This window comes from Rhineura floridana, chromosome 8, assembly GCF_030035675.1.
Source record: "Rhineura floridana isolate rRhiFlo1 chromosome 8, rRhiFlo1.hap2, whole genome shotgun sequence".
Taxonomy (NCBI): domain Eukaryota; kingdom Metazoa; phylum Chordata; class Lepidosauria; order Squamata; family Rhineuridae; genus Rhineura; species Rhineura floridana.
In genome coordinates, this window is record NC_084487.1 from 27,934,271 (window position 1) to 27,957,427 (window position 23,157).

Below are 23,157 nucleotides of genomic sequence, written 5' to 3' on the forward strand. Positions count from 1 at the left end.
TTCAGCATCGTCTGAGCTCTGCGAGTGCCGCATTATCCCGAATGAAGTGTAGAGTGTTCGAGGATCGGGATATTCGCAGGGAGACCAAAATGCTTATTTACAAAGCCATTGTACTACCAACCTTACTGTACGCCTGTGAAACATGGACCATCTATAAACACCACTCCCAACTTCTTGAAAGATTCCACCAACTCTGCCTCCAGAAAATTCTGCAAATTACTTGGGAAGACAGGTGGAGTAATGTTAGCGTACTGGAAGAAGCAAAGACCACCAGTGTTGAAATAATGATCCTCCAACATCAACTTCGCTGGACCGGCCATGTTGTTCAAATGCCTGATCACCGTCTTCCAAAGCAGCTACTTTACTTCCAACTTAAGGATGGAAAACGGAATATCGGTGGACAGCAAAAGAGGTTTAAAGAGCATCGAGAACTGGGAAGCCTTGGTCCTTGAGCGTCCCAATTGGAGGTCAGCCATTATCAAAGGCGCTATGGACTTTGAAGAAGCACGAGTACAGGGCGAAAGGGACAAACGAGCTAAGCGGAAGGCACGTCAAGCAAATCCTCATCGTGACCATCTTCCATCTGGAAACCTACGTCCTCACTGTGGGAGGCTGTGTGGATCCAGAATTGGCCTCCACAGTCACTTATGAACCCACTGTTAAATACCTTACCCTTGAAGACAATCTTACTCAGCCACGAGTGATCGTCGATGATGATGATATCCTGAAGAAAGCTTTTTTGTTGCTTTTAGCATCCCTTGCTAACTTCAGCTCAAACTCGGCTTTAGCCTTCCTGACACCATCCCTGCACTTCCGTGATACCTGCCTGTACTCTTCCTTTGTGGCCTGGCCTTCTTTCCACTTCCTGCGTGTGTATTTTTTTGTTTTCAGGTTATCTCTAAGCTTTTTGTGGAGCCACACTGGCTTCTTCTGCTGTTTCCCCCCCTTTTTCCTTGTTGGAATTGCTTGCCATTGCGCTTTTAGAATTTCCTTTTTTAGAAACTCCGACCCATCTTGGACTCCTTTTCTCATTAGGGTGGCTTGCCATGGAACCATACTTACAATTGTTCTGAGTTTATTAAAATCAGCTTTCCAGAAGTCCAGGGTGCAAGTATGGCTACTCTCAGCCTTTGCTTCTGTAAAATCAAGAATTCAAGTATGATGTGGTCACTTTCCCCCAGAGTTCCCGTAACTGCCACTTCATCCGCCAAATCATCTCTGTTGGTTAGAATCAAACCCAGGATAGCTGATCCTCTGGTTGCTTCCTCCACTTTCTGTAGGAGAAAGTTATCTCCAACACTTGGGCCGTGTTTGGCAGAATTTGTCTCCCAATAGATATTGGGATAATTGAAATCCCCCATTGCTACTACAGCATGCCTCCTCGAAACATTGGCAATTTGCTTTTCAAAAGTTACATTCTCGTCTTCTCCTTGATTCGGTGGTTGGTAATAGACTCCAAGCACCACATTCCTTTTATTACTTGCCCCATTAATTTTAATCCAGATACTCTCGGTGGAGCTACCAAGCTCATCTTCCTGTATTTCTGTGCAGGGATATATATTTTTTAACATACAGCGCGACTCCATCTCCCTTTTTATTCCTTCTGTTCTTTTTGAACAAGTTATATCCTTCAATTGCTGTATTCCAGTCATGGGAGTCATCCCACTAAGTTTCAGTTATACCCATCCAGTTGTAATTGCCCTCCTGTGTTAAGAGTTCAAGTTTGTCCTGCTTGTTTCCCTTGCTCTGCACATTACTATACAGACATTGAAGACCATGTGATTTATGGCTTGGCTTCCTTACTACATTTTTCTGAGGACTGTTACTGGTCCCTATTTCAGCCGATCTCTCTGTTCCTGTTACTGTGCACAAGCCTTCATCAGTTGTTACCACCAAGTTTACGTCTCCCGCCCCCTTAGGATTCAGTTTAAAGCCCTCCTGATGCTGGCCAAACACATTCTTCCCAGTCCTTGTGAAATGCAACCCATCACTTGCCAGCAATCCATTTTCCAGGAAGCATAGCCCATGGTCCCAGAATCCAAATCTCTCACGTCGGCACCATCTTTGTAGCCATTCATTCACATTAAGTATTTTTCTTTCCCTTTCTACTCTTCTAAATACTGGAAGGATGGATGAAAAAACGTATCTGGGCCCCAAAGTCCTTGAGTTTCCTTCCCAGAGCTTCAAAGTCTGATGTGATGTCTTCATAGCTCCATTTGGCAGTATCATTTGTTCCCACATGGATGAGGAGAAATGTCGGTGGGCTTGATGAGTGATGGCAACCCTTCCATCACATCTCTAATCTGTCCTCCTGGTAGACAGCATACCTGGCGAGTCCATGGATCTTCTCTGCATACTTGGGTTTCGATCCCATGCAGTAGGGAGTCTCCCACTACTAGTACTCTTCTCTTCTTGTTGTGGGGCGAGGTTTCATTGGCCCTGCTTGATTGAGCTTCAGCATCTTGTAATTCTTCCACCACAGGCTGTCCTCCAGTCTCATCCTCGAGTGGTTGAAAGTGGTTCCATAGTTCCACTGGAGAAGGGTATCTTCTAGCTCTTCTGCTCCTAACTGTCATCCTTTCCCACAGAGTTTCCTCCACTTCGTTGTTCCTCTCCAAAGCAGTCTCCTCTTCTGCTACGACATGCTGTTGCTCTTTCACCTCCACTTCTCTTTGCTGCTGTTGTTCCAGCATTCTGTCTTAAGAACTCTTCATCTTCTGTTATAGTCCTCAGTGTGGCCACCCGCCGTTCCAGGCCTCACTTTTTCTTCCAACAGTGCCACGAGCTTGCACTTGTTGCACATGTACGCCATGTTGTTCTCAGGCAAGAAAACAAAACACACACCTTGCAGGTCACAACCACTGGAGTATCCTTCCCATTCATACTCTCTTCTACCTTTTGTTTCTTTCTAACTACTTGTTTTGGAGTGGCCTGTGCTTTGTCCTGTCCTACTACAGGTAAACTTGAGAGTCCCACTGGTATGCGGTGCGCTGTACAAGGAGAATTAGTATTGTTTTGGTTTTTTTTATCTCTGGTGCCTCTTCCTTTTCTAAATCCAGCTTGGACATCTGACATTTCTTGCTCCATAATATGGTAAGAGCCTTTGTTGTAGAATCTTGAGCATTACTTGCATGGCATATTAAGGCAATAGTTTGATCGTTGCTGCATTCCCTGAGATCCCCTTTCTTTGGAATTGGGATGTATATTGAGCGCTTCCAGTCTGTGGGCCATTGTTTAGTTTTCCATATTAGTTGACAATATTTTTGTCAAAATGTGGACAGATTCATTCTCGGTAACTTGTAGCAACTCTATTGGTATGCCATCTGTTCCTGATGATTTGTTTCTTCCAAGTATTTAAGAGCAGCTTTCACCTCACATTCTAAAATTTCTAGTTCTTCATCATCTTCCTCCATGAATGAATCTGTCATCCTTGCATCTCTTTTATAGAGTTATTCAGTGTATTGCTTCCATCTTCCTTTAATTTCATCTCAGTCAGTCAGTGTGTTGCCCTATTGATTATTCAACATCCCTACTCTTGGTTTAATTTCTTTAATATTTTGGAATAGAGCTCTTGTTCTATCTATTGTTGTCTTCTATTTCTATACAATAACTATTGTAATAGGTCTCTGTCCTACATACTAGTTGCTGTTCTCACCATGTTTCGATCTCCTTTTGCTTTCCTTCTCTCTTCAACCATGTTAAGAGTTTTGTCAGTCATCCATTGAGGTCTTTTTAACTAGAGGTATTGTCTTTTTGCATTCTTCCCTGATAACGTCTCTGACCTCACTCCATAGTTATTCTGGTTCTCTATCAACTAAGTTCAAAGCCTCAAATCTGTTCCTAATTTGATCTTTATATCTTCTGGGATGTTATTTAAATTGTATTTATGATTGGTTTGTTCTTCTTTGAAGTTTTTCTTTAGCTTTACTTTGATTTTCGATATGATGAACCAGTTCTTCATCTGTACCTCAGTCTGCTCCTGGCCTTGTTTTCACAGGAAGTATGGAACTTCTGCATCTTTTGCTACCAATTATATAATCAATTTGATTCCTATATTGACCATTTGGTGATGTCTACATGTCCAGTCATATCGATTGCTCAAAAATGTGTTTGCAAGAAACAAATCATTGGCTTCACAGACTTCAATATGTCTCTCTCCTGCTTCATTTTTATCTCCTAAGCCCCATCTCCCCACAACTTCTAGTTCTTCTCTGTTCCCTACTGTGGAAGAAAATCTTTGGTTCAGGCTTATTGTGAGCACCAGACTGGCTAGGCTGCATAACTTATAAGGTAGAATGATTATAAACAGAGTAACTACTGGGAGTGCTAAAGTAAACAATAGAGCATAGCCTTTGCATGGCTTATAAAGGAAGCTGGAAACTGCAAGGCTTGCCAAACTGCGTATAGGAAATAGTGTGTGGTCACGTAAGTAATGGTTGAGTTGTGAGAAAGGAAAAAACAAGTTACTTTGAACATGACTGTTCCTGGACATAAAAGTTTGCTATTGCCATTGCTGTTGCCATTTATGGAAATATGTATACCTTCTTTGTGTAATTGTGTAATCTATGTACGTCATTGCAAGGGTATAAAATTCTCTGCATGGAGTGGGTTCGGGGGGCTCACACTAGGACTTTGTCTGGGTGTCCCCAAGCATTTGCTTGTCCTAATAAAGCTGCTAATTACAGTGGCAATCCTGTGTCTTGAGACTTTTGTCAGGGCCTCCCAGGATTGAACCAAGCAGGGGTAAGCAATCTTTTGGCTCCTGTAACAATTCTTTAGCATTCCAATCCCCCATGATTATCAGAACATCTTGTTTTGGTGTGTGATCAATTTCTTCCTGTACTTCTGTGTAAAATCTCTCCAATTCCTCCTTTTCTGTGTTTGCCATTGGAACATAGACTTGGATGATGGTTATGTTAATAGTTTTCCCATTTAATCTCATTGATACTGCTTGCTCAGATCTTGTGTTATAGCTCCTAATTGCTTTTGCTACATCACTTCTCACTATTAAAGCAACCCTGTTTCATTTTGATTTCTCATTTCCTGCATCAAATATTTTGTAGTTGCCTGATTGAAAATGTCCCATTCCCGTCCACATTAATTCACTCACGCCAAGTATTGTAATGTTGATGCATTCCATTTCTTTCTTGACAATTTCTAACTTTCCCTGGTTCAGGCTTCTCACATTCTATGTACCTATGGTGCACATAGGATTATGATATATGTGAGCACTCACAAAGCTACCTTTATGTATTTTCTCCCTAAACTCATATTTTGTTGCAGATCCAAATTCTTAAATATTTCTGAGCCTTTTAAAATGTGACATTTTGAATGCATATCACACTGGGTGTCTGTTTGTGTGTGCTTGACATAATAGGTCTGGTCTTCCTGTCAAGCCAAATCATGGCTTAGTGTGAACGTGCAAATATGTGGTCTCCGAGAGACAAACTGTGGTTACAGCTTGTGGTTAATCTGGAGAGAGCTAAACTTTCAAGGTGCTGGTTTTAACCTATAAAGCCTTATACAGCTTGGGACCACGAATGCCTCTCCCGACATGAACATTATGCTCAACGTCAAAGGTCTTCCTTCGGGTGCCTCCTTTGAGGGAAGCTGGGAGGATGGCAACAAGGGAGAGGGCCTTCTCAGTGGTGGCCTCCAAATTATGGAATGATTTCCTTGACGAGGTGCACCCGGAGCCAACCCTGTTGTCTTTTCGGTGCCAGGTCAAGACTTTCCTCTTCTCCCAGGCATTTTAAATAGCATTTGAATAGCATGTGTTTTAACTTGCCTATCGTTTTTTTATTTTAATTTGGTATGGTTTAAATCTGTATACTTGTTTTTAATGTTCTTAATTGTAAACTGCCCAGAGAGCTTCAGCTATGAGGCGGTATATAAATACAAAAATGAATAAATGAACTGTGGTTATAGGTTCAGATAACATGCTAAGCTAAACTGTGGCTTAGCTCAGCACTGGATAGCAGCAAAGAGAGGAGTGAAGTGGCTGGGATCTTTGGAGCTCACACACTTGTGCATTCACATTAAGCCATGGCCTGGTTTAAAAGGATGTGCAACAAGACCATAATCTTGCTGTTTGAAGTGCATTAACTTGTTTAAAGCTCTTAGTGGTCAATTTTTAATTTTTTAAAAATCCTTAAAATATATTCGTACAATATGGTAAGGGATGGCAGCAGAATTGTCTGAAAACATCTTCATTTATACAGCAGGTAAAATTGCAGTTTCATTTTTTGGGAAAATACATTTCTGCATGTGTATTGGTTTAAAATCTTTATTTTCTTCTTGTTAGATTACTGAAAACAAAAGAACTGTTGGCACAATGGACTGGAACACAAGACTACCCCCAATATCCAGCTTCCAGACACAGAACTTTCAAATTCAGGGACCATATCTGTCACAGCAATTTACTGCTGCAGGTTCTCAGGAAAATGCATCCATTCAGAATCCTTGTACTTACCCTGGAAATGATAAAATCATGCAGCAACAATCTGGAACAAAGAACATCCTTGCAAATAGACAGTCTTTTCAAAAGGCTATTCTTCCTAAAACATCAGTACATAACACGAGTGTTGGGTCAACCCAGCATTTACTTAGCATACCTCCCATTTCACATGGAGTACTTTCTGCTGTCGCTGTCCATGTGGCATCTGGCATGACTCAGAATTCAGTTTTGACAAAGAATGTGCATATTTCTTCCCCTGTAACATTACGGGGTAATACTGTAAATCCTATGCAAAATACACCTAAAAAAACAGTTAATCCGATTACGGCCTTGGAAAGCTACAGTAATCAGGCTTTACAGAATTGTTCTAATTCTATGACAACTTCAGTATATCAGCACAATAGTAAAAATGATCTATCTCCAAAAAGACGGCAAACACTGATGCCCTACTATCATGTGAATGCATCTGCTGCCTCCCAAGCAGGGCCATCAGTGCCTCTTAAGCAGCCATTAAATCAATACTTAAATTCTCAGCAGAACTTTTCATGCCTGGTTTTCCCTTTAGGACAAAATACTCAAAGCCAAACAAATGGCCCAAGTTCAAGCCTGACAGTAGCTACGCAATCACAACACTATACTTCTGATAAAGTAAATCCTATACAATATGCAGTACCTAATCATTATGACTCTAGAAATGCAGCCCAGATCTTTCCTCAAGATATAACCCCCCCACCATATCCAGTAACTCCTGTACAAAGAAGCCATGGACAGTTTGTACTGCCACAAACAATTACAAATATATCACATGAAAATGTTCAAAATCATCACAGTCCTATGTCAGATCAAAGTTATAATTCATATTCTGCACAGCATGGTCAGAAACATCAATCTGTACCACTCATTAGAGAAACAAATGAAGGAGGCAAGGCTGAATATAGTGTAAGTGGACATAGGGGTGAAAACCAGCTTTCTAATGAATTGGCCAAGTCATCAGTTAAAGTTGGAAAGAGCCTTTGTAACAGTGTTCAAACAGATGCAGCTGTTTCTGCTAATGAATCTTTAACACTGCAAACAGGTAGAACCTTGGAAAAAGAAAATCTAGCTAATGGTTCAGGAATTTTTCCTGAGAACTTGAAGGATAAAGTAACAGCAGAGAGTCTAGCTCTAGATGCAAAACAACTGCTTGAAATGAAAAAGATGCTATTAAAACTTAAAGTAGACTATAAGAAAAGATACAATATATATATATCTTCAATACAGAACAAGCAGACAACTGACACTTTTGTTCACAATCAAAATCCTAACATCTCACTTCCTCCTTTTAATACCAATCAGAATCCATCTTTGTCACTGCCACAGGATGCCGGTCAACCAATTTTACATGATACCACTCAGAATCAGTCAATTTCACCTGTATCCTGCAGTTCTTATCAAGTCAAAGATGTCACCTTATCACCCCTGAGAGCCAATAAGCACTTGCTTCCAATTCTAAAGAATATGCTTGAAGGCACTATTGATGAAGATATGTTATATAATACTTGCACTGAAAAAGCAGAGATGCATCAAAATAGACATTTGGCTGTCAAAGAGAATTCATCTAGTGCTCCCTTGCCTTCCATTCGTGATGCATCTGAAAATCCTCTGAATAATATTACTGGACCTTCTAGGCTGAGCTCCACAACTTCTATAATTGATTCAACTCAAGAGCCTTTGATATGCACAAACAATGGTCTAGGCTATGAACAAAATTCTAGATCTGCCAACAATCCGTTGGAGAAAATATCAACAGAATCTGGGGCGTTGTTTCATCATTTTAAATTAAAACGAAATAAGGGGACAGTAGAAAGTGTTGGCCAGAATTTTGATGGCAGTCTTCAGAGTTCAGTTCAGAACCCAGCTGCCTTAAATGGATCATTCCTGTCAAGGAAAGAAGTAGTAAAAGAGTTCAGTGAACAGTCCCAGTGTTCTGCATCTGCATACCCTGGGTTGATTCAGCAGACAAATACCTGTCTTCAAAAACCTGAAGGAAACATAACTGGGAGCAGTGAAAATGGCTCCGATTCATGTAGTTCAGCCTTTTTACCTGAAACAGCTGTACAAGAAGCAGGCATAATCCAAAAGCCTTCAATTGCTAGAACTTGTTCTTGGGAGGAGCTAAAAACAAGTCTTGCTTTGTGGCGTAAGAAACTTCCAGCATCTTTTATTGGACAGTTAAGTAAAAGTACAGAATCGGCTATGGGTTTGTCCTCATCAGGTAATGGAGTAGATGGCAAAACAACACAACAAACCATGGAAAACCTCCCCAGTACATTAATTCAGAATGACCAAATTAAAATTGAATCAAATGAAACAACTTTGTCTCCTGCACCTTCCTTCTTGGAAAAAAGGCATGATGCCATAAGTTCCAATTTGTTAAAGAGTTCTGAGCCCCAAGTAGCCATCGTTACTCCCTTAATAATGACAAAAGAGAATAATAAAGATGAAGTGCAGAAAAAGAGTCCATCTCTGTTGGAAATAATGTATCCAATTATTGAAGAAGGCAGTGTTTATAGTTTACAAGAACATATTTCTGTAGTACCAGATGCTGATGAAGGGGGAGGAGTGACCGTTCGTTCACCATCAGACACTGGTATTACTGTTAAGAAAGTAGATTCAGATATGCACCGGAAAGTTACCACATCCAAGGAGGAAAGCATGACAGTGAAAGCTGAAATGAATGCGGATTGCTTAAGGTCAGTTCCTCAGAAAGAGGTAGAATCTCATAAAAGGGGTTTGGATTTGCTAGAACCAGGAGATACTGCTGCAGCTGTGCCGAATGACACTGTGTTAGAGATATCCAGTGTGTGTACTCTTGTACAAGGTGATGCATTTTATAATTCACAAATAGCTAGTATCTTTAATACTAGTCCTTTGAAATCTAGTATGAAAAATGACACTTCTTCAGAAGAACATATGCCATATCATCAACATAAGGAGCAAGAATCTGGCCTTTTGAAAAGGGAATGTGAAATAAACATGGGTGCTTCAGCTGTTTCCTTGCCATCAGAAGACAGTTTATCAAATGCAACCACAGAAAAGCTGCTAGAAGATTTGTCAAGTTTAGGGATGCCTCAGAGTGGGAAGAGTTCAGATAAGATAAAAGTAAGTGCTTCTGAGGAAGCAAAAAGCAATCACATGTGTGAAGGTACTTCTCTTTCAGGAGAGAAACGTTCGCAAAATGTGTCTTATGTTGGTATTCACAGTGCAGACTTGGCCAGTGATATCGAGGCACTACCTATAAATAAGGAAAACCTATTCAGGAGTAGTATCACACATGAAGCATGCACTATTAAAAAAGACAGTGTCCCAGGGTATATACCAACTGAAGAGATTCAAGCATATTCTGGAAACAACGTTGAAGCTCCTGTAATATCACTAAACAATCAACTGACTGAACTCTCAGAAGAATTTCCTTATGGAATAGGTGATTCAAAGGGTTTTAAAAAAGCAGAAAGTAATGATTCTATGACTAAACCGAATAGGAAAGAAGATGAAGAAAATACTCAGATTTGTGAGGAAACTCCCACACAAATTAAAATTGAGATATTAAATTCTCAACAGATGAAAGAAATGTTTCCTGGGCATAGTCAGTCATCCTCTAACATACCAAAAAACTGTGAAGATGACCTGCTTATATCAGATATTAAAGATAACTTGAGAGAAGAGAAGAGAAACCATTCTCAAACAGATCAGGCTGTACATTATGACAGCAGAAACACCACAGCAGAAACAGACGGAAAGCATACATACTGCTGTTTACGTGGCTGGCTAGCTTCAGGATATGAAATGAAGCCTTGTTTATGCACACTGCCTGAAGACATTGCCTCAGAGCAGAAAGTGGGTGTTTGTTCACAGTCTGAAAGTATATTTAAAGACTGGGTAAAGGCCAGTGGAAATGATAAGGCTGACTGTAGACCAAATGATCAACTAAAAACTTCTACATTACATCCAGTTAGCAACAGTGTACTTTTAGAAGATCAAAGCAACAAAATACTGAATAAAACCTTTGGTCGTACAAAAACTGATCAAGTAAACAAATGTAAGCCATCTAAAATAGATCCAGAAATTGTTCCACTTCCACTTTTAGAAAAAATAGACTCTCAAAAACCGAAAAGAACTAACAAGCAGGCGATGGAAGAGTTGTCCCTGCATGCAGCTTCTCATACTTTGAAGTCAGAAACAGTTGAAATTAAAATACATTACCAGTCATGTGGAAGAGAGAATTTCTCTGCAGAGCAAGCACAGTGCAATTCAAGTATCAAAGACTTAAACGTGCTGGCTGCTAGAACTCTCTCTAGGACAGACTCCTGTATCAAACAGAGAACTCTGAGAGAGAGACTTGTTGCAAAATCAAAGGCAGATTCTCGAAAGAGAAGAATAGAAATAAAACACAGTGCATGCTATGAAAGATATAAAATTAAACGGGACTCCAGTGAAACACATATGATTAAGGGCCCTACATTGAATAAGGGTCTGACGAGAAAAATGGCAGTGGAAAGAAAGCACAAAACTTTGGGAATCCAGCATAGTGATGCCATAAACCCCTCAGATTTAAGCAGTGTTAAAATTAACTCTCAGCATAAATCTATCCAGCATTCACAAGAACATTTAAACAGAAAGTGGAAAAAAATAGATTTTGAGAAAAATTATGGATACAAGTCAGTAGTAAAAAATAATGAACCAAGTCATTCTGAGCATACTCAACACAATAAAGAAAGTAGTAAAAGGATAAATTTGGGAGTAAACCTGGAGAAATATGCCTATTCAAAAGAAAAGAAAAATGCAGGGCAGTGCAGAAGTTCTCATTTAGAAACCCCACAAAAACCCAGGGGGCATGCTTCTAATATACTTAAAACTCCATCTCCAGGCAAAGGAGCTGTACTAGATACTCATAAAAGAGACAAGTGGCCCGAGAGATCTCTTTCTGATAAAAAAACATGTTTTCACAGAAGAGCTGGTAAACTGTCAATTTCTCTTCAAAGGGAACAAAAGAAAAACTATTTGAACAGAGTTGCATTCAAAAGGACTACACAGAAAATTATTTGTTTGACGAACCTAGAATCAAATTCATGGCATGTGAAATCAAGTAGTATTTCAGCATTGTCTGAAGACCAACAAAACGGTAGCCTGCCCTCTCAGCAACCGGAAGTGGAAAAACGACAAATGCTTGAGTTCAAAATGTGCCCAGAGATACTGTTTGGGAAATCAGTCTCAGAAGAACCAATTTCAGATGCAAAGAAGCTTCCCGAAAACGATAGAACCCCTATCACAGGTACAGTGTGATTTTTCTTAATAGATCAAACCAACGGGTAATATAACTTTTAAATATGAGTCTGTAAATGCAGAGTAGTTTTAGTATAGATTTTTCTAAGGTGTTACATTTTAAAATGCATTTTATGTTTGCATGTTGAAGAACATGATTGTATTAGTCTTTTTTAATATACAACCCCTGGTAGCATTGCTCATGGCAGCCTTCACAAATGTGGTGCCCTTCAGATGTTTTGGATTACTACTTCCAACAGTCCCAAACAACATGGCCATTAATGGGAGTTGTAATCTGAAACATCTTCACTGGGTTAACGAAGGCTGGTTTAGCAGGTAAAATACTGACAGTGATCTTAGTAGTACTAAGCTGAGTTAGATAGTTAAAACCACATGCATATATTTAACCAAAAGTCTGGTGACTGGAGTACATTTCCTTTAGGATCAACACTATTAATCAAATATTAATTAATCATATCAATATCAAAATATTCTGAATGTCAGCCTGTTGACAAATATGTAGGTTTAATTGTTTTGCGGTTGCCTTACCCACATCTGCATCTTATCTTACTCTCAAAGAGCTCAGCAATATACATGTTGATTATTCAGTCCCACCACAGCCCTGTGAAGTAAGCAAGGTAACAAAAATGAGTTTTGTTGCTGAGCAGGGGTTGGAACTTAAGACTTCTGGGACCAGCATCCCATTCATTTATAGAACAAAACAATATTATCAAATGAAGCAGTAAAATGGCATAAACTAGTAAACAGCATTTATAGCCATCGTTAATAAAATGAATTTGACTTGACAGCTAAGTGTGTGATGCCATCACTGAGAAATCCTCTTCGTGTTTGCCACCAATCTAAACTCTGAAAGGCATTGGTATAAAGAAGGGGGACTCTATGCAAGTCTTAAAGACTTTTTTGTTCCCATTGAAGTCCCAGATCCCAAGCTATTCAAAACTTCAAATTAAAAGATTTGAATTGTGCCTGGAAATAGCTGGTAGGTAGTGCAACTCTTGTAAAACCGTTTGATACAATCAAACTGGCAAGCCTTTCTCAACAATGTGGCTGTCCTGAAGTTTCTGAACAGCATTTAAAGGCTGTAGTGCAACATATTAATTCTGATGTGAAGAAGAAACAGGATATCAGTGATGATACTTCACTCATGAAGATGCTTAGAATAGTATGGGGAGCATAGTGCAGTCCTGCAAAACTCTATAACATGCCACAGTCCTGAACTATAAACCTAGAACCAACTTTTGAAGATTGTCTGCCACATAGGAATGAAACAGCCAGAGCATGGTGTCTGTCACCCAGTGATGTAGTATAGAAAATACACCATGAATTTTTCTTTTTCATAAGTCCATTCTTAACTGAATGGATGCCAACTAGAACAGTAGGTAATTTTTCAATGCAAACTGAAAAGTTTCTGATGCAAATTACTCAAATTCACATAGGAAATCTTTCCAGAAAACTCACTTCATTTCTCCTGCACCTATCTTGGACAGGTACCTGAGAAAGCTATCATAATTTGTGCCATGACAATCTGCTGGGACTTTATAGAGAGTCCATAAAATTGCACTCTCTCTATTCTTGTCTCTGCACAAATTGATTAATACTGCAACCAAAGCAGTGCAATTTCAGTGCAGGGACAGAAACCAAACTGAAATTAGGGGAAATAATGTCATCCAGTAATACCTGGGGTTCCACAGCCACCATGCATGTATTTCTCGCCTAGAAAGGAAAGATTAGCAATAGTTTCCTACTTTTCCTCCTTGTCAAGTCAGCATTCCTCCATTGGACTGGTTTTTTCCCTCCTCCATTGGACTGGTGTCAGGGAAATCTACCAAAATTGTTTGACTTACACAAACATCAAAATCCCATTTAGGATTTTTTTAACTAACATTGGGAAAAGCCTTTTGTGTGTAGACGGTGCCATTTTGATTATGTAAGTATTGGTGCATGGACAATAGCTTTGCTTAGTATATAGGAGTAATTGTAACTGCTTGAAAATAATTGAATTTTTTCTGAATTTGAATCTTCATTCTTTGGTGTTTGTGTAAAGCAGCGATTCCCAACGTGGGTGGTAGCACCCCCCTGGGGGGCATTATTTATTTATTTATTTAATTTATTTAATTTATATACCGCCCTAAGCCAAAAAGGCTCTCTGGGCGGTGTACATAAAAGATAAAACAAGCAAGATATATAAATACAGTAAATATAACAATCAAAATCAAAACAAACAAGCAACAAAAACCAAGCAACATCAAAATATAACAATAATAAGATACTGTTTAAAATACACTATAAAAACAATTATTAAAATACATTTTAAAATGCCTGGGAGAATAAAAAGGTTTTCACCAGGCGCCGAAAAGATAGCAGCGTCAGCGCCAGGCGTACCTCATCGGGGAGACTATTCCACAATTCGGGGGCCACCACCAAGAAGGCCCTGGTTCTGGTCACTACCCTCCGAGCTTCTCGATGGGATGGGACTCGGAGGAGGGCCTTAGATGTCGAGCGCAGTGTATGGGTAGGTTCGTATTGGGAGAGGCGTTCCACCAGGTATTGCGGTCCCATGCCGTGTAGGGCTTTATAGGTCAAAACCAGCACTTTGAATTTAGCCCAGAAACAAATAGGAAGCCAGTGCAGACGGGCCAGAACAGGTGTTATATGAGCGGACCTTCTGGTCCGCGTCAGTAGTCTGGCCGCTGCATTCTGGACTAGCTGTAGTTTCCGAACTATCTTCAAGGGCAGCCCAACGTAGAGCGCATTGCAGTAGTCCAACCTAGAAGTTACCAGAGCGTGAACAACTGAGGCGAGGTCATCACTGTCCAGATAAGGACGCAGCTGGGCTACCTACCAGTCGAAGATGGTAAAAAGCGTTCTGTGCCACCGAGGCCACCTGGGCCTCGAGAGACAAGGAAGGATCGAAAAGAACTCCCAAGCTACGAACCTGTTCCTTCAAGGGGAGTGTAACCCCATCAAGAACAGGATGAACATCCTCCATCTGGGCAGTGAAGGCACTCACCAACAGCGTCTCGGTCTTGTCTGGATTGAGCTTCAGTTTGTTAGCCCCCATCCAGTCCATTATCGCGGTCCATTACAGCCTTTCAGGGAGGTGTTGGCATGCCTTCAAACTTTAGGGGGGCGTTTGGGTTCATTAGGGGGGCGTTGACATCTGGCGGTCTGATGCGACAGTTGAAGCATTTAAGTTTAATTTTATTTAATACACAAGTCATTAATTTTTAAACTGTTTTGTCCCCAGTTAGAATGTATTTAATAGTCTCAATTCATGGAAATAACACTATAAATAGTGTGTGCTCTTTAGTAAAAAAGTTCTGAATAGCGGCCAGTGTCATATCAAGGAATGGGGATATTAGCCACGCCCCAGCACTAGGTAATGTTCCAATGCTGTCTTGAGGGATGTTGGAACCAATCACGAGAGAGTGTTTTATAAGCTTGGGTGTATTGGTGGAGGGTGCATTCTTCCAACGGATGAGTGCTATGTGCAAACGGGTGACGTAGACAGTCAGTTATTCGCTAGTTTTCTTCAGGAATGGGACACACTCGCTACCCGTTGTTTCTGTGATGTTTAAATGAACTTGTTTAATGAAACAATGAGAAATTTCCTGCTCTGTGGAGAAAAGCAAAACTTTATATTGCCTTTCCATCTTTTTATCTCGTTGAACAAGGATTTAGTGCAGTGAATCTCATACTAATGAAGAATCGAAACCGTTTGGATATTGTTAGTCATGGTGACTTAAGACTATTACTATCCAAGTATACAGATGTGAAGTTAGCCAAAACTCATCAAGCTCAAGGATCACACTAGTATTTTATAATAAATCTCATTTTATTTACTTTTTTATAACTATGTATGTATATTAATAAATCATACTAAGAATTCAATGTGTGATCTAAGTGCAATAAAAAGGCATGATAAAAACGATCAGTAATCGTTGAAAATACCTTTTATACATTACTCATATTTTAAGGGAAGAATAGGAAGCATTGGCATATACTTAATCTGAGGGGGGCGTTGGGCACAAAAAGATTTTGCAAAGGGACGTTGGGTCGAAAAAGGTTGGGTAATGCTGGTGTAAAGGATCAAGGATAGATTCCAGTTTACATTAAACCACAAAACACAGACTAAGTTTTAAAATCTAAACAATTGAGAGAAAAATCTCTGAACATGATTAAACTTCAAAATAGTGCTAGTCTTGCCTTTTCCTACCTGCTTAACTCTAGCTCTCTTAGAAGCCAATAGAAAAGTTTCAAAAACACACAGAAAATCCTGCTGAAGCAGATCAAAGGTGCATGTAGTCTAGCCCCATGTTTGCAATAGTGTCCAGGTAACTGCCTCTGCATATTGACAAGCCGAGCATGTTTTACAATTTTCACAGATGCTTGATTCTAGAGGGCTTCCAAGCAAAGGAGGTTCATAGTTATGAAATAACCAGTGAGAGAATTGTGGCTTTGACTATTTTATATAAACCTAATAATATTATATGGATGGCTTCAGATCATTGCTTTACCTAGCCAGAGGGATTATATGGGTGTTCCTGGCCCAACTGTATTATTAGACTGAATTTCATACATAACTGATGGTTTCATTCATAACTTACAAAATACTTATAAAACTTTTAAAAATTTACTTTGTTACGTGTTTGGTCTTCCTCTTTTTCTACCCCCTTCTGTTTTTCCCAGCATTATTTTTTCTAGTGAATCATGTCTTCTCATTATGTGTCCAAAGTATGATAACCTCAGTTTCATCATTTTAGCTTCTAGTGATAGTTCTGGTTTAATTTGTTCTAACACCCAATTATTTGTCTTTTTCAGAGTCCATGGTATGTGCAAAGCTCTCCTCCAACACCACATTTCAAATGAGTCGATTTTTTTTCTTAAACACTTTTTTCACTGTTCAGCTTTCACATCCATACATAGAGATTGGGAATACCATGATCTGAATGATCCTGACTTTAGTGTTCAGTGATACATCTTTGCATTTGAGGACCTTTTCTAGTTCTCTCATAGCTGCCCTCCTCAGTCCTAGCCTTCTTCTGATTTCTTGACTATTGTCTCCATTTTGGTTAATGACTGTGCCAAGGTATTGATAATCCTTGGCAAGTTCAATGTCTTCGTCAACTTTAGATTATTTAAAGTTACATAAATCTTCTGTTATTACTTTAAACTTCTTGACGTTCTTCTGTAGTCTTGCTTTTGTGCTTTCCTCTTTAACTTTCATCAGCATTCGTTTCAAATCAGTACTGGTTTCTGCAAGTAGTATGGTATCATCTGCATGTCTTAAATTATTGATATTTCTCTCTTCAATTTTCACACCATCTTGGTGCAATCCCGCTTTCTGTATGATATGTTCTGCGTAAAGATTAAACAAATAGGGTGATAAAATGCATCCCTGTCTCACACTCTTTCCGATTGGGAACCAATCGGTTTCTCCATGTTCCATCCTTACAATAGCCTCTTGTCCAGAGTATAGGATGTGCAGCAGGACAATCAGATGCTGTGGCACCCCCATTTCTTTTAAAGCATTCCATAGTTTTTTGTGATCTACACAATCAAAGGTTTTGCTGTAATCTATAAAGCACAGAGTGATTTCCTTCTGAAATTCCTTGGTCCATTCCGTTATCCATTGTATGTTTGTGATAGGATCTCTGTTACCTCTTCCCTTTCTAAATCCAGCTTTGCTGTCTGGCATTTATCTCTCCATATATGGTAAGAACCTTTGTTGTAGAATCTTGAGCATTACTTTACTTGCATGGGATATTAAAGCAATAGTTTGATCGTTACTGCATTTCCTGGGATCCCCTTTCTTCGGAACTGGGATGTATATTGAACGCTTCCAGTCTGTGGGTCATTGTTTAGTTTTCCATATTTCTTGCAAATTTTTGTCAAAATGTGGACAGATTCAGTCTCGGTAGCTTGTAACAACTCTACTGGTATGCCATCTGTTTCTGATTATTTGTTTCTTCCAAGTATTTTAAGAGCAGCTTTTACCTCACATTCTAAAATTTCTGGTTCTTCATCATACGGTTCCTCCATGAATGAATCTGTCATCTTTGCATCTCTTTTATTGAGTTCTTTATTGTATTGCTTCCATTTTCCTCGGTCAGTCAGTGTGTTCCCCTGTTGATTATTCAACATCCCTACTCGTGGTTTAAATTTCCCTTTAATTTCTCTAATTTTTTGGAATCGGGCTCTTGTTCTACCCTTTTTGTTGACCTCTTCTATTTCTATACAATAACTAGTTCTCTTTATCTCCACGTACTAGTCGCTGTATTGTTGCATGTAGGGGACTTACCATGTTTCTCCTTTTGCTTTTCTTCTCTCTTTAACCATTTTAAGAATTTCTTCAGTCATCCATTTACTTACACTGTCATTTACTTACATTTACTTACAGCTGTCAAAAGTAAAAGAGAAGACTGGTTAAATTACAGTTCTGTAAAGAGAAGAAAAACTGAAGACAATGAAGCTCCAGGTAACTTCCAAATTCCCCATTGAGGCAATAGCTTTTATTAAATACCTGCTTAAAACCAGAGCTTAGAAGTTACTTTTTTTAAACTACAACTCCCATCAGCCCCAGCCAGCACGGCCACTGGATTGGGCTGATGGGAGTTGTAGTTCAAAAAAGTAACTTTCCCAAGCTCTGCTTAAAACATGTCTGTTTAGGGAAGCAGATGTGTTTTAATCTCTTTAGTTAACTGTTGTTTTAGTTGTTTTTAAAATGTTTTAATTACTTGCTTTTAACTGTTTTTGATACTTTTAATGTTCCTTGTAAACTGCTTAAAGGTTTTTTTAACCATCAAGCAGTATATACATTTTGTTAAATATATAAAAATAAATTGGGGCAACCAAAATATCACAAAATAGTGTGCAAGCTTTCAAGTTCTCCAAAATGGTTCATCAGGCTGTATGGCAAACAAACAATTGAAGTGGGGTGGGGAGAGGGAGAAAACATCATCTAAGGTAACTTTTGTGTTCTAGGTTAAAAAATAATAAGCTTGATTTTTATGGGGGTTGAAATGTAGCTTGGAACTGAATATTCAGTTGGGTACTACAATTTTGATTCGGAAGCTTCTGCAAAGTTCCTTATCAATTTTAACCTCTTTGGTCATTGGAGCTGTTGTTTACCCAAGGGACTCCTTGGTGCCGACAAACAAGCGAAACAAGCGAAAGTTTTAACAATAGCACACAGTGCTGCACACAAGCATAGGAAAAGAATAAAGTCACACACGCATATAAGGAAGATAAAAAAGACATATCTCTGTTCCAAGGATGCAGAGAGAGTGGTGCTCAGCTGTCGGCCTGGATATCATTTCCTAGCAAGTAGTCCAAAAGGCAGAGATCATGGTGGTATTAGTATGGTAAAATGACACCAAGCTCTACTTCTCCTTTTCATGTATTTCAAAGCAAAAGATATTTGCTGTAGTCAATAATGGAATAGATGAGGGCTAATCAACAGAAGAGGTGGAAAACTAAAAAAGATGGTGATGCTGTGTGTGTGTGTGAAATTGACCTTGGAAGCTGTATTTGACCTATACTGGATGGGATTGCACTTGCTCTTAAAATATCTGGTCTGGTTCCAACTTTCCTGCTAGGTACCTACATGGCCTCCATGACTCTGAGTACCCCTTTTCAAACTTGCTTCCTCTTGCAACAGAAGGGACCTGACCACAATCATTGAAGTTTTAGTAACATCCAGGCTTAGTCCAGAACATTGCAGCTGTCATGTTCACAGGGTGTGAAGGAATAGAACTTTTTAAAAAAGAAAAACTTCAACCAAATAAACAAGGCTTAGTGACAAACATGAAATAAATATCCTACTTAGAGGTGCCTGTCCTACCGCAAGGTGTCCTACCACAGCAAATCATATGTTCCAAGTGAATATGAAAACATAAGAGCCAGCTGGAACAGGCAAAAGGCCCTTCCAGTCCAGCATCCTGCTCTCACTGTGGCCAACCAGATGCCCATAGGAACCTCACAAGCAGGAGCTGAGCGCAAACACCACCCTCCCCACTTGTGAGTCTCAGCAACTAGCACTCAGAGGCATATTGCCTCTGACCGTGGAGGTAGAATACAGCTATTGTGGTTAACAGCCATTGATAGCTCTATCTTCCATGAATTTGTTTCTTTTTTAAAGTTATTCAAGTAGATGGCCATCTTGGGAAAGCAAATTCCATAGTAACTATGCACTGTGTGAAGAAGTACTTTTTTTTCTCTGTCCTGAATCCTCTAACATTCAGCTTCATTGGATGTCCAAGATCTAGTATTATAAAGAGGAAGAAATTTTTTCTTCCTCTCTCTTCACACCCTGCATCGTTTTATACTCTTCTGTCATGTCACATCTTAATCACTTTTTCTCTAAACTAAAAAAACACAAAACCAGATATTCTATCCTTTCCCCATAAGGGAGTTCCTCCATCTCCCTGACCATTTTGGTTGCCCTTTTCTGAATTTTTTTCCAACTCTGCAATATCCTTTTCGAGATGAGGGACCAGAACCATACATGCTATTCCAAGTGTGATCACAGTACAGACTTGTGTAACAGCATTATAATATTGACAGTTTCAATCCCTTATCTAGTGATCCCTAGCATGGCATTTTCACAGCTGCTGCACACTGGGCTGGCATCATTGAGCTATCTACTACAACCTCAATGTCTTGTTCCTGGTCAGTCACCACCAGTTCATAACCCATGAACCCATATATGTGAAAGCTTGTGCCTTGATGTGCATCATTTTATACTTGCTTGCATTGCATTGCATTGGCCATTTTATTGCACATTCACCTGAAGAAATCCTTTCTTAGCTCTTCACGATCTCTTTTTGTTTGAACTACCCTGAACAATTTGGTAGCATCAACACACTTGGCTACCTCATTAGTCAAGACTAACTCTTAGATAATTTATGAACAAGTTAAAAACCACAGGTCCCAGTTTCAATCCTTGTGGAATTCCACTTTTACATCCCTCCATTGGGAGAACTGCCCATGTATTTATATTCTCTGTTTCCTGTTTTTTAACCAGTTACTGATCCACAAGAGGATTTATCTTCTTATCCCATCAGGAGTCTTTGGTAAAGTACATTGTCAAAAGCTTTTTATAAGTCTTTAATGTCAGCTGGATCATCTCTATATACTTGTTGACATTCTCAAAGAACTCTAATAGGCTAGTGGGACAGGATTTACCCTTGCAGAAACCATGCTGGTTCTCAAGCCATGCTAAATCAACTCTCGTTCTTCTAGATGTAATTCTATCTTTAATATTGATTTCCACCAGTTTTGCTGGACAAATAGTATGATATTTATTCTTCAAATAATGAATAAAGAGGGAACAGGTTTTTGAAAAACCATCTTCCTCTGGATGTCCCCTGGGTACACATAGTTGTTTGGTCAGGTTTTCTGTAAGTGCCAAAGTCCAGACCCAACCAAATCTCCATATTAAAACTGGCCAAGATTTTCTACTTACAGGCAACAAATGTGCCTATTTTCTGTGAACAGAAATATCTGGGACAAGTCGACCACTCTTGTCATGGTCCCCAAACAGAATCTCTGGCAAGGTTGGGAGAATGGAAAAGGGGTTACCAACACTGGGGAGAACATTGCCATTACTGATGAAGGAAAGGGGGGTGTTACAGAGGATTTGTCCCAGAAGCCTCGAAGCTGGCTGCTGGAGTTACTGACAAAGATTCAGTCAGCCTTTCTTGTCCCAGACAGCTGGTGAAGACTCTCTACAGGCACCAAGGGCAAGCGCAACAGCAAAAGAGATAAGTACCAACATTGTAACTGTTGACCAGGGACTCCTAGGAGATAAAGAGAGTGCAACATTCTACATTGCCAAGCTCACGTGGTTCCCTATTGTACTAGGAATGACTTGGCTGCCTCAGCCCTTGAATCAGTTGAGCAGAAAGATGCCTTGTTTTTTCCTGAACATTATCAAGAGATGTTGCCAACCTCATGCACTGCCACTAACCATTACAGCTGTCAGCTGTTTGTGAAAGCACTAGAGGGCACCCTACTAACCAAGGACTGGGAGGTTTGGAGGGTATCCAAGGGGAAGAGAGTAGATCTGGTGCCGCCTCATTGAGCCCCAGCTTCAGCGTACATAGCACCACCTGTGAGCACAGCGGCGGGGGCTTGTGCAGATTCCTGACTTGAGGACCTCCATCAGGCCCAACAGAAAGATTCCTTTGTTCTGGGGAAACATTGGGGAGGTTGCTAAACGGCTCCCAGAGGAACCTGCAGTGTTTCACTCGAGACTGGCTCCTATACCGCTTTCAGGCCTTGTATGTACTGCCTGGACAGCTGCGTGCCCAGCTTCTGAAGCAGTGTCATGATTCCCCCATGTCTGGGCACTTTGGATAGTTTAAAACCATCCAGGCAGTGACACGAGAGTTTGGGTGGCCTAAAGTCCAGAGTGATGCAGAATGTTACATGCAATCACCTTGTGTGTACCAGAGCTAAAGGTGCCTCGGGTTGCCCACCTGGGCCTTTGGAACCACTCCTGACTCACCCTGGACTGTGGAAAATGCTAATGTTGGACTTTATAACTGACCTGCCAGTCTCACAAAAACAACACAATTCTCTTGGCTGTGGATGCCTTCAGCAAGATGGCCCACTTCATTCAATGTGTGGCCTACCCTTAGCTAAAGAGACTGCCCGTCTGTTTATGGATAATGCATTTAAGTTGCATGGTGTGCCTGATAGCCTAGTTTTGGATCAGAGCCCCCAATTCATGGCCCAGTTCTGGAAAGCCCTGCTCCAATTAATTGGGATCAAACTGTGCCTTTCCTCAGCTCATCATCCACAGACTGATGAATAAACAGAATGCGACAGTACCTGTGCTGCTGTGCGAATTATCAACAAGATAATTGGCTGAATTTGCCTATAACAACTCTGTTCACAGCACCACCCAGCAAACTCCCTTCTTTGCCAATTGGGTACCAGCCACATTCATTCCTGAATCCTGTGGCCACCCTAACCATTCCTGCAGTTACAGACTTCGTTCAGGAACTCCAAGCCATGCAGCAGCTGTTGAAAGAACAACAGGAGAGGGCTAAGGCTTCATAACATGCTTGCAGCTGATTGGCATTAACAGGAGGGCAGTGATATCCAGGTGGGCAATTGACTTTGGTTGTCTACCCATTACTTGTCCACCTCTACACCATGTAAGAAGTTGAATGCTCGATGCATAGGGCCTTTTGTGGTAAAGGCCCAGATCACCCTGTGGCTTTTAGACTAAAACTGCCAGCTTCCCTGTAAGTGCATCCAGTTTTTCATTGGTCCCTGCTAACTCTAGAGGCCCCAGCTCACCTTTATTGAAGAGCCGCCCTGAGGACCTGAAATCATTGAAGGGCAAGAGGAGTATGAAGTGGGGCAGA

The 23,157-nt window shown here is 40.2% G+C and overlaps 1 protein-coding gene across 1 annotated transcript in view; it reads left to right on the forward strand.

The window, feature by feature from the left end:
- Positions 1-23,157, forward strand: part of RESF1 (retroelement silencing factor 1) — a 50,478-nt gene that overhangs the window by 25,054 nt on the left and 2,267 nt on the right. The window contains exons 4-5 of the mRNA XM_061638715.1: positions 6,305-11,768; positions 18,180-18,257. Of these exons, the coding sequence (XP_061494699.1) occupies positions 6,335-11,768; positions 18,180-18,257 (5,512 nt within the window). The 5' untranslated portion in view covers positions 6,305-6,334. The remainder of the gene's footprint in view (positions 1-6,304; positions 11,769-18,179; positions 18,258-23,157) is intronic.